Source organism: Sphaeroforma arctica (assembly GCF_001186125.1).
Source record: "Sphaeroforma arctica JP610 unplaced genomic scaffold supercont1.81, whole genome shotgun sequence".
Classification (NCBI taxonomy): Eukaryota; class Ichthyosporea; order Ichthyophonida; genus Sphaeroforma; species Sphaeroforma arctica.
This window is the reverse complement of record NW_014040477.1, coordinates 148,490-160,776: the sequence shown is the minus strand read 5'-3', so window position 1 is coordinate 160,776 and position 12,287 is coordinate 148,490. Positions and strand designations below refer to the sequence as shown.

The 12,287-nt window shown below is 39.8% G+C and overlaps 2 protein-coding genes across 2 annotated transcripts in view; one reads left to right on the top strand and one right to left on the bottom strand.

Moving 5' to 3' along the window:
- Nucleotides 1-5,719: 5,719 nt before the first annotated feature.
- SARC_01921 (hypothetical protein) lies at nt 5,720-6,007 on the bottom strand. Its single transcript, XM_014304356.1, has one exon. It carries the CDS (start codon nt 5,962-5,964, stop codon nt 5,773-5,775), a length of 192 nt encoding a protein of 63 aa, XP_014159831.1. The 5' UTR covers nt 5,965-6,007; the 3' UTR covers nt 5,720-5,772.
- Nucleotides 6,008-7,341: 1,334 nt separating this feature from the next.
- SARC_01920 (hypothetical protein) overlaps nt 7,342-12,287 on the top strand; it is a gene marked incomplete at its 3' end in the record, with an annotated part of 9,275 nt that continues 4,329 nt past the window's right edge. The window contains exons 1-3 of the mRNA XM_014304355.1: nt 7,342-9,313; nt 10,625-10,879; nt 11,418-12,162. Coding sequence (XP_014159830.1) covers nt 7,695-9,313; nt 10,625-10,879; nt 11,418-12,162 — 2,619 coding nt within the window. The 5' untranslated portion in view covers nt 7,342-7,694. The remainder of the gene's footprint in view (nt 9,314-10,624; nt 10,880-11,417; nt 12,163-12,287) is intronic.

The window sequence follows — 12,287 nt, the reverse complement described above, 5'->3', positions numbered from 1 at the left end:
ATATAGTATTAGTATATATATATATATATATATATATATATATATATATATATATATATATAATATATATATATATATATATATATATATATATATATATATATCATACATACAAAGCCTCGAGTACCATTATTTATAATTTGAAGACAGCACAGGTACTCGGGCAGATACAGCGTATTTTTAGATTTGATTGGCGTGTCCTTTCAGAATCAGAGATCCACAACAAGAGCAACATCTAGCTGCCGAAAAGAAATACCCCCAAAACTGGGTCCGGTCGGTTATAAAATAACGATTTGCGGGTACATACCGAATATTTTAAAAATATGTAAGTGGCCCTCCCGGCCTCCCCACCTGTCTAAGTTTGTTGATGCCTCTTGTTCTGAGGACCCATTTTTTTTATAAAACAGGTGCCTATTATACCTGCACCTGTTGAGCGGCTGAAGCCTGAGACTGAGAGCCTAGTACGAGAGAGACGCTTAGGTGTTCACTCTTCTATACAAATCGTGATGTCACTGAGTAGAGAGTACGATGCTGCCGCCAGCTACAATTCCCGGCCTGTATTTCCTGCACAATAAAAATGTCACCAGTGTCGTGTGTTTGATATATATACATTTTTTACAATAATATATAGTATATTTTAAAAAAGCATGACACTTGAACCTAAATATACAATTTTTGTTTATATTTTCAATATGAAGGAGGGTTATTAGGAGGCTATGACTATTCCTGTATTTCAGTATTGTGAATTCCAGCGCGCAAGTTCCCAAAAAAAAATTGTTTTCAGGCTATTTTTAAAATAAACATCTATCTTAGCCTCCTAAATAATAGATGCATATATAGAAGTAGAACACCTAAAATAATTATAAATTGTTGCTTTAGAAGGCTTGTAAAAATAATTTTATAAAATAGAAGGCTACGATAAATAAATAAAATTATAAATACAGTATCCTCTATTCCTTCCTCTCTCTCTCTATTTAACTCTCTCTACTCTCTATAGAGAGTAGAGAGAATACCGACTAAAGACAAATTTATACCAATGGGACATTGGGATTTGGATGTCCTGTACAGTGATAAAAAATTTCGGGTTTTGTCCTGTTTAGGAGGCTTTGGATTTTTAGCTGAAAAATCAAAAATAGGATGATTTGATGTTTTTTATTTAGAATTTAAGATGTTTAGGAATTTTGAATGTGAAAACTGAAAATGTATTGAAAGAAAAAGGATTTGTAAATAAATAGATGGATTGGCTTGTTTAATGTAGACAACTCTGTTAGGCTCGAAATCGCACAACAGTATTTACTGCGGCTGGGCGGCTGGGAATCTGGGCCGCTGTGAACCTCTTTAACTTTTTTAAATCTTAAGCCTGCCTGCATTACGTCTGTCTTTTGCAATTGCCTGTATCACGACAGTCGTTTGAAATTGCCTGTATTTATTACGTTCGTGTTAGCCTTCCTATGATGCATAGGCCAAGAACCTCCGTCTCCGGGTCGATTTTGTAACGTAAGTAAATAAATGACTCTCGAAGTAATGCCCTGGAAGAGACGCGTCGAATGAGCCAATGTTCATTTTTCCCTTCCTTTTTTTTTACCCCGACCCCTATACCCCCATCAAGCCACCACCCCAACTTTCACTAGGTAAAATGGACTTTTGGAAATTCTTAATGTTTTACACTAGATCAAATCCACTTTTTGAAGCCTGAAACCTGATTCTGAAAAAAGCCATGTTTACAGATATTGTAAAAAATACATACACAAACCATATCCTTCTTCATGTATATTTTAGAAGGCTATGCACAAACACAAAAACACAGTAAAACCACATGTATTCACAAAGTCAAACAGAAGAACTTTCAACTCAATTGGCTGCTCATATAGTAGCCTATTGAGGTTCTCCACCACAAACTGATGCACCTATATCTCTTATGCTTATATCTGTCCAGGCCCCAGAGCCTTCACACTGCTTACCTTAATCATATACATATTACATACTCTTGCAAAAAAAACTGAATGTCAAAAAAACTGAATGTCTCTGATTCTAGTCACTCTAAATAAAGAGACTCTCTAGTCTCTACTCTCTACTAGATACTAAATAGTAAAAGAGTACTCTTTAGTCTATACTCTCTATAGTCTATACACTATACACTATACGGTAACGGCAGTAACGGCAGTACGGCACCGCCGCACATAATATTATTAACGCCCCCTGTCCAAAGTCCAAACCGCATCCGATTCATATTTATATTTGGTGTTTGTTTGTTTTTTTTATAAAAAACAAATCATATACAAATGGCAAACATAGTAGAGAAATATAGTACAAATATCTATTTATTTATTTTAAATTGAACAGTACAAAAATTTACAAAGGAGATGAAATGGTGATATTAGAAAAAATAAAATGCAGGCCCTTTTTTTTTAATGGTATTGCGGGAGAGTGGCTGTGCCTTTGGTGCGATCGACCAACTGAATAAATAGCTGGAATTGCCTAGAAATTATAGAGGACAGGGCGTGAGGGCGACAGACACTTTGACTTTGGGGCATCTCGGGTTTTGATAAATAATGTCGTCAGGGACTTAGAAAAGCTTACGCTTTCAGCAATAAATAGTAATTTAGAATGGACTATTTTGAATGGCTCACCCAAAAAGTGACTCGCTCCAGGCTAAACTATAAATCACCAATATAGATAGTATTTGACAATTGACACGAGGGTCAGGCCATAGAATGAAGAAAGAAAAAATGCGCCACCTGCTAACGACCCATATATTTCTTACTATCGGCGGATAATTATGACTGCCAACAGAAACACATTATTAAAGAGTATTATCGAACTACCTATTGGATAGTAGAATATCAGTCCATCATCTCTTAATACTATTGTTACTGGATACAAGCTTTGCCCCATATTCGTAGGCCAATATACGCAGCATCGATGACCGCTTTCTCTGATCTCTCTATCTCTCTCCCTCCCCTACTCTCTCTACTACTACTAAATAGTAGAGAAAGAGAGAGAGAGAGAGAGTAGAGTAGTAGAGTAGTAGTAAATAAGTAGAAAGAGAGAACGACCAGAATTTTCCCGGTGGTGAAAATACTTCTAGATGTTCTAAATATATATTTTTTGAAATATACATGCATTATTTAAAAAATACTATTCAAATTGATCATTCCTGTTATAAATGACACCTTTTTTTCAAAACAAAACACTGGTCTTTTTACAAAACACTGGTCTTTTTGTTTTTAAAAACAACTATTTTGTTCAAAAGAGCAAGAGCTACAAAAGAATTCTCACTGAGCCCGCAGAATCTAAACTCAACGGGCGACGGGCGTCTTCACTCTCGTCATCAGTCGTCAACTCGCCAGTCGCCACTCGCCAGTCGCCACTCGTTAACTCGTCAACATTGATCCTATATTTTGTCTCTGTTCTGTTTTCTTGAAAAATCAAAAACAATATATGTAATAAAAAATTATAAATATGTAGATTTGTTGTTTTTGTTTTAAAAAACATTCAGAAAAAGCAGAAATCATACTCGCAAAGTGCAAACTTGTTACAACCGAACATTTCCTTTTTGAAAATATTGCATAAAAATCTGACCTCTTGAAAGAGATTTTAAAAAAGAGGCTCTTTTATTTAGACTTATTAGAGACAAAAGCAAGTCAACAACTGAACACCAACTCCATCAATCTCCAGTTTCCACTTTCCAGTTCTCCACTCTCCAAGAACTTTTTCTTTTTAAACAAAAAGAAGTGACTAAGGAGTTCAAGACTTCAATACTCAGTCACCCACACAACAAGAGTAGAGAGAGAGAAGAAGACGGTCTCCAGTTTCTCCACAGACTCCACTCTCCTGTCTCAACATCAGAGACCAAAAATACACAAGACCAAGTCAACAGCGCGTCAGCGCCTATTGTAATATTGTTTTATCCTAAACCAAAAATATGTCATTGTATTGAGCGAACAAGATGCGCAAATAAATACAAAATTGATTTGTGATATCGAATTGGAAAAAAAATATTGTTTATTTTTTTGTTTGGTTATAAAAATGAATACCATTTGCTTGTCAAGATGTGCTCATAGAGTCAGAATGCAATCTGTGCCTTTGTACCATGAGCATAGGTCTATATATAGGCAAGATAATCAAAATAGATTTTCCTGAAGTGAAATCTAAACTTTTTCAACCTGTAATATTTACGGGGAAAAAGCAGTATAGTATTTTATCAGACTCGCAGAGCCTCTCACCGACTCACGGGCTCTCTCTTGAGAATAGAGAGTAGTCGGCACTCGTAAGCACACTGTTGACTTGTCAGTTGTCACTCTATCGTCTGAGTCCCGGCGGTCCGGCCTTAGTCTCAGAACTTCAGAAGTCAGGGCCTCAGCCCTCAGCCCTCAGCCCTCAGGCCTGAGACCTCACTCCTCACTCCTGAGTCCTCACTCTTCACTCTTCACTCCTCACTCCTCACTCCTAGTCCCTCACAGCCACAGGGCACAGGACTCATGGGGCGGGGCTTGGCCGCCAAGGCCGCAAGGGCCCCATGGAAAAGTGTAAACTCTCGCCACACGGGTGTATAGATCAGTATGTAGTTTTGAAGTGCGATTTTTACGAAATTTAATAAGACTGCGACCACTACGACTGCGACCGGGTCTTGCGACTACTATAACTTCGATTCTCGCCTGCGACAACTAAGGCTGAGGCTCTTGCCTGCGACCACTAAGTGAGGCTCGCGCATGCGACCGCTCAACCTGCCGCTCTCGCCTGCGACTCGTCTTAAGTCTGACCTCTCGCCAGGGAACACTAAACTTGACGCTCTCGCCTGCGACCCGTCTTATGTCTGACGCTTTTATTTGCGATTCTAGGGTTTTAGGGTTTTAAGGATATAAAAATTTCAGCCTCCTGAATAATCAACAATATCATAACCTCCTAAAAGAAACATATACATATATCGTAGCCCCCTGATAAAAAAGTAATTAGTTGTTGATTATTCAGGGAGCTATGCATATATACATACATTATATACATGTATACATATATACATATATACGTATATAATTATATACATATATTCGTGTATACATATATTAAAATATGTATATACATATTTATACCTGCATATACATACATAAACATATACATATACATATACATATACATATACATATACATATACATAGTACATATACATATCCATAGACTCATGTACATATACACATATACACATATGCTAATATACATATACATGTATGTACGTAAACACACATACACATATACATATTGTACATATATATATATATATATGTGTGTGTGTGTGTGTGTGTATACGTGTATTATATATAAACATATATTTATATAAATATATATATATACATATATATAAATGTACGTATGCATATATATATATATATATATATATGTATATGTATATGTATGCATATGTGCATGTGTGTGCGTGTGTGTCTACGTTATATATATATATCTATATTTCCTTCAATATATATCTATCTATATATATATGTGTGTGTGTGTGTGTGTGTTTGTAATTATGTGTGTGGTGTCTATAAATATATGTGTGTTTGTCTATATATATATGTGTGTGTGCGTGTGTGCGTGTGTGTATGTGTGCGCAAGTGTGCGTGTGTGCACACGTGCGTGTGTGTGTGTTTGTGCGTGTATACATATAGAGTTCGTTGTGTATAACGGGCTTTTTTCTTTCTAAATATATGGGTCATAGGCGTGACAGTTTTGGAATCATATTTAGTTGGATTTCTCTGCAGCGCTTGATTTGCCAGTCTAATCACTTCGTCTCGTGTCGCTATCGTTCGCAATCTCGGTGATCCCGCCATTTGATTTTGATCCGCGCGTCTTTTGTAGCAAAGCAGCAACTTCTTTCTCGTCAAATTTGACATCTGTCACTCCAGTTTCATCGTCCGTACCAGGACCAGAAGAGTCTGTATCGCCAGTCATGTTGTTGAGAATAAGCATACACCGTGTGGTGAACAAGCTAATAAGCCCTACTAAAATCTAGTAGAGTTCGAAAATATAAAGTTTATACACACAGACTCACAGTAGTTATGCCTGCGTTTCAGAAACTGGCTTTTTTTTTACTTTTTCCATAGAAGTTTGGTACAAATTGATATTGAACATAAAAATCAAAAACTGTACTTTTTGATGAACATTCGGCCAAATTGCGCCAAAAACTGGCTATTTCGAGGAACATTTTTCTGAAACGTCCAGTTTTGATATGTCATCAGAGAAATCTGATTGGTTAATTCTGGGACATTTGTTGAACAATTTTCAAAATGTTCCATAATTTTTATGGTTTTTTTCTTTCTGATAAAGAGTAGCCATAAGTGACCCAAATCCGTAGTTTTTGGGATTTCACCTTTTGGTTTCGGAGCTTTGACTGATTATGTGCTCCAATTTACCCGTCACTATAAAATTATTAACGCCCAAGCCTTAGTATTCAAATGTACAAATGAACCGAGTGAATTATTATGTTCTATAAAAGAAAATGCGGTTATGACGTTGTGTATGAAATCACAGAACAGGACAAAATCCCTTAGACTTGAAATTTACAACAGAACGGGACAAACCTAAATTCAACATTGTTGAACTACAGTGCAATTGTGCAAACCAAACGATCATATTTTACATAGTCTTGAGGCGTTGTATTCTATTTCAGGTAATAGGTGTAGATTGTGTACCGAAAACTGATACTTGACTGTTGTATCGGTAGATATTTATTTGCCAAGTGTACATGCTTAATAGTTCGGTACTTGGGCCAACGTCGCCTTACTTGGGCCCATAAATATCGACCCTACCTTTGTGAATGGACCAGATGCGGTTTTGGACTCAGGCTAGGGCGTTAATAGTTTTATAGTGACGGGTGTCGTATAGACAAAGTCGACAATTTGAACGAAATCGAGATTTCAAATAATGTCCGTAAACAAAAAGGTAGCTGACATCAGTATTTAGAAGCCCATAGCGAAAATCGATTTTGGGACATTCAAAAAAAGTCTCATCAGTAGAAGCCCATGGGCCATAGCCCTTGAGAAAATCGATTTTGGGTCATCCCAAAAAAAAATTGTGTCCAATATTACCGGGAAGGACCTGGTTCTTATCATGATGTATGTACCGCTGTGCGCCACCTGTAATTTTTTTTTTAAATATATCTGGGGTCTGTTGACAAAACATAATCTTACATAGGTAAAAAGCGCGGCAAAAAGGTATATCGAAAATACTGTAAAAAGCCGCTATTTATGTACAATCCATAGAGCCTCTCTAGAAAATAGAACATACATTCTTCTCAAAAATATATGAAGTGCATACATATATTGCGTAGTTCACAGGGTGAAGGCAGCCCATCAATAGTGCGCCCATATCTCAGGTGTGACACAATGTCTGCGAATTGAAGGTATCATGAGAATAAAACCTCCAAGCGACAATATTCATATATATTTATATATAAATATATATATATATATATTATATATATAGGGACTTCCGAGGATATATAGGAATTGTGAGCAGTTTTGAGGGATGATACATGCTTCTGGAGGATCATACAAAGAAATCTTTAAATAGCGTTAGATATTCTAATCAAGTGCTGCTCACGGATTCTCTCTCTGGACACGGCATAAAAGGCATGCCAACATAGGTATCGTACTAGTGAATATTTTTTTGTCTTGTCTGGCATACATGCCCTAACGAACATGTCAAACCTAGACGAAGGTCAGGATTACACCTTCCGCTCTCGTGATTTGCATTTATACAAACTCTTCAATACTGAGACGGGTACACGCGATAATAGAATTCCCCCTGCTGTAACATCGAAACGTGCATACGAAGCTTCGCCAGCATCAGCTTCTCACGTGAGTACTAAACTACCACGTACATATAACTACTCGAATACAACACCAGTACGCACACTTAAGGAACACGACACGACACGAGAGATAGAGCTGAGGAGAGCCAGAGAGAGGGGTAGCGACCGTATGCCACCGTATGTGCAAGCGGATACAAATGCAGATGTAGATATACGCATAAACGCACTAAGTAGTAGTAGTGAAACGGGAATGAGGAATGGGGATTATGAAGTGCAAGCTCAAGGAAACAAAGGAGTGTTTAAGGAGCCTTTCGCGCAGATACACACAAATACGACCACATACAAGTACAGCAATGCTACGGTCAGTGCACCACTAGGCTCACAGCCAATGACTTTTTCAACAACCACTTCGCACAAAACGTCGAGACACGAGAGTCATACAGACACGAGCACACGTGTAAGTGCTCACACGGGAATTACGTTGACACAGGGGAGCTATGTGGAACCTCGCCTGCAACCGTTAAAGTTTGGTAGAGACGGGCTTAACAACACACACACAGGTGTAAAGACGCTCCAAACGGCGACGAGAGATGTGGTGCAGAAATCTATGGCTACTAACATAGCAGGCGGCAGTACCGAACTGCCCATTACTCGACCTACAAATAGACACGAGAGTGCGTCTACGTACGCCCATAGGCGTACGATGGGTAAGGGCAAAGACCCGCTCTTGGATGGGATGGATAAGGAGAATGTGGGGAGTGCAGGGTCTGATCGAATGGCCACGAGATACATAGAGAGCCGTGGACAACCTTATATAGATGAACATGCATCACCACAGACACGTACACCCACGCAATCTGATACAAAATTTCAAACTCAGGTACACAAGCACACATACTCTGTGGTTGATCCGTCTGTAGCAAGTGCACAGGCATACACAGAGTCAACGGGACGACAGGATGATATAGTACCCTCTATTACAGAACGTGTACGACCTCATTTACCCCCAACGACGACTAGCAAGTATAACAGAACCAATATTCGAAGTATAGGATATACTGGAGATGAGCTTCAGACTCCGCATGCAAAGACACGACCTACTTCATACACTCCATCTACCAAAGATACGCACACACACACAAACACCAACACACATGCACAGATACACACAGGCACGCGTACATGTACACATACCAAGCGTATTCCCCGGGGGGAAAGAATAGGCACAACCGAGCCCAAAGATGATGGGAAAGAGGTCAACCCGCTGCTGCACAGACTGTGCATGCACCTGGTTGATAGGAAACAGCGCAAGCTGAGGCGTAGAGGCTCTGTAGAAGGCACACATACCCTCAATAACGAACAGCGAGTGCAGGAATTGGTAGCACATGCGAACAGACTCCTGGAGAAGCAGGCGAGGAAGAACACCAGGCACAAGACGGGGGTTATAGCGGGTTGTAAGGTCGCCGATCGAATCAAGGGTGACTTCACGAAATGCGGGAGAAGAACGTATGTGTGTGTGTATGTGTGTATCTTTAGGGCAGAGGGTGTGTGTATGTATACGGAAGATCAGTGATTGTAGTTGGTTGTGAATTGATCACTATAGATTGTGCGTAAGGAATTGGATTTTATGCATGTTATTTTTTTACACCGATTCGCTTGCGATGTCAAAGGTATCTGCCTTGTATACGAGGGCAACCCTGTACAAAACCCTTGCAGACTTCTGAAGGAGTGCAGTTCTTCAAAGATGCTATCACAAAGGTGAAGAATATACGATGAAATATAGGATGCTCTCATTCTTTGGCATCGATTGAATTCTAACTAATGATTTCAAACTCTAGCAACTTTATGTAGCTAAGTCGGTAGTGTGCAGAGAATTTGCGCACTCAAGTGCGATGCACGCGTGTACGCATATGAGGTGCACGTGCATTTTTTTTTCTGGTGTATATATTGCAGTAATAGGTACCATAATCCATGATGGCTATTGTGTATGTGAGCGAAAGTAATGTGAAAATGATGCGCACCGCTCACGGTATTGTTATTTATTTACGCAAAGTCGCTCGTGCAAGCGTGGGCTCCACTGCATACTATGAATTGCACATACGAGTGCGTGGTATTTATAGTGCATCATTCTGATCTTATTATTAAGAGATGCTCACAGATGTCATTGACAAGTGCACGCATATGTATGTATGTTTATTCATCTGGAGGTTCCGACAAGCCAATATTCCAACACTGTGGTTGCACTCGGACATGCACAAGTATTTATTGTTTACCCGACTTTTGTCTGCGTATAGGGTTTTTTTCTCGTCATATAGAGTCTAAAAATGTATATTGGTACACACGTACCTAATGGCGCCACGTCTGTATGAGTGCATGCCATCACTGTAAAACCTCCATGTCATTTCGGCATATTTGCACACCTACATACTTGTATCTAGTCACATATACCTCAGTGTTGTATACTAATCCAGATTCTCCTTTCCCTGTCCCCTGTCCTTGGTACAATCTCTCATATTGCTTTCATCATTCACGCGATACTGACTGTGACAATCATGCCGAACATTGCTTGCACTTGCCCTCCTGGCGCACACCTGCTCCCACCTTTATTTCTATTTTTAGCATACAAACTTTAGCCTTGTAGTCATTTGCCACGATGGGATCTGCTGAGCTGCGACCAGCCATTTTGCTGACATCGCTGTACCCATTTGTACTGTTACCTCAATTCTAACTGCATCTATCACACAATTTATACCTGATCTACGCATTACTATGTCACCAATTTCATGACTAATTGATGTAACGTGACATTCTACACAGGGATGCAAGAGCCTTCGATAACCTGTTTTCTCAACTCGTGGCCTGCCGTGATTCGTCATTGTCGCCGCACATTCTGCGCTTTTTGGCAACACTTAGAGACCAAAATCTAGACTTAAAATCAAACAACCTAAATATAGAACAACAGAACCCAAATTTGGAAGACGACCCGGTCTTGGAAGGAGAGGAAAACGTCCTCAATCTATCGCTACTCAGCCTCGATGCCACTCCCTCAAACGCGAACAAGAGCTTCAGCAGGTAGTTTCGAACGTCTGTTATAGGCCACTTGTGTATATATGTTGTACGATTAGTCAGCACGCTAGTACTTGGTTCACGTCTTTCGCGACACAGGTCATTTGTCTATGGTCGGGTTGAGTGTACTAAGAGTATGCATATATGAGTGATTGTCAAACTCTCTGTGTGTGTAGTGACCGAGAAGATTGAATATTGGCATAAATCTAGCAATACAAGATTATTGACTTTGATCACGGTACACTCAGACACACACGGATTATCTGTGTCGGGTGTGAGTTTCATTGGGGGATTGTATAGTAATGAGTGCTGGGTTACAAAGCTTAAGTCACAGTTACATGGACTGTGTTAGAATGAGTGTTGCGTATACCTCCGGAAAGTGCACTCTTTGTCACCGCATGCAAAACCTCATATGGAACCTGGCTCACAACGCTAATGAAGTTTCCACGAGCACAATATATCCGCATATCGACTCTGAAATACAATATCAATTGAAACCGCGTCGTTTACCTTTACTCGGCACAATTCTCATGACCTACCTCAGAACGAAACCGGTACTTCCACCAAGTATATCAAGCAGCAGCAGAAGCAAAACAGTGGGAGGAGTGTCTGGAGTGCTCTCGAGGGCTAGTACAACTCATCGAGCGCACACATCAATTGCGCAACAAAATACACCGAGTAAACCTTCAGCAAATGCCACAGATCTGGGCGCCGCCACAACGATACCAACATCGCCGACCAGGAGAAGGAAGGGAAATAAAGATGGCTCTGATGCCCGGGTTGGAATTGCCATAGATATGGACAGTGATATTGCTACAGATACTAGACACACGCGGACCACTCACGCGGACGACATAGATACAGCACATCCTATATATACTCAGCAATCGCACATGGGGTCCAGAGGCGATGACCATCAGAATATATATAGTGAAGCGCACGAGCCACGGCTACTACTACCAGCACAAGCACAGGAACGGCCCACAAATGACTATAGAGACACACAACGGGCGCATGATGGTGGGAAGCGGTCGGTGCATCTACCACAAGCGAACAATGGGTATGTCCACGAAGGGGAGAGGCACGGGACCCATGGCTTACAAACTCCAGGTGAGAGTAAGGCCAACACTGAGCACAGCCAGATACCCGGTGACGATCACCTGAGAGATGCCATATCACCTATAACAGGACATAATGCGCAAGCGCGCAAGCGCGGACAAAGGAGAAGAGGAAGAAATCCGGAGACGGAGAATAGCATTATAGTTCTAGATGAACACGACCCGAGCTTGGTGAGTACCTCAATTTGCAAAAACAAAAATTTCTATACATATCGATATGTCTATATATATATATATATATAATGTATATGTATGTATGTATGTATATATGTACATATTTATATATTTTTATATCT

What these genes read in the sequence shown, in the direction of transcription:
- SARC_01921 (XM_014304356.1), bottom strand. Translation starts at nt 5,964, where the DNA reads ATGCTTATTCTCAACAACATGACTGGCGATACAGACTCTTCTGGTCCT.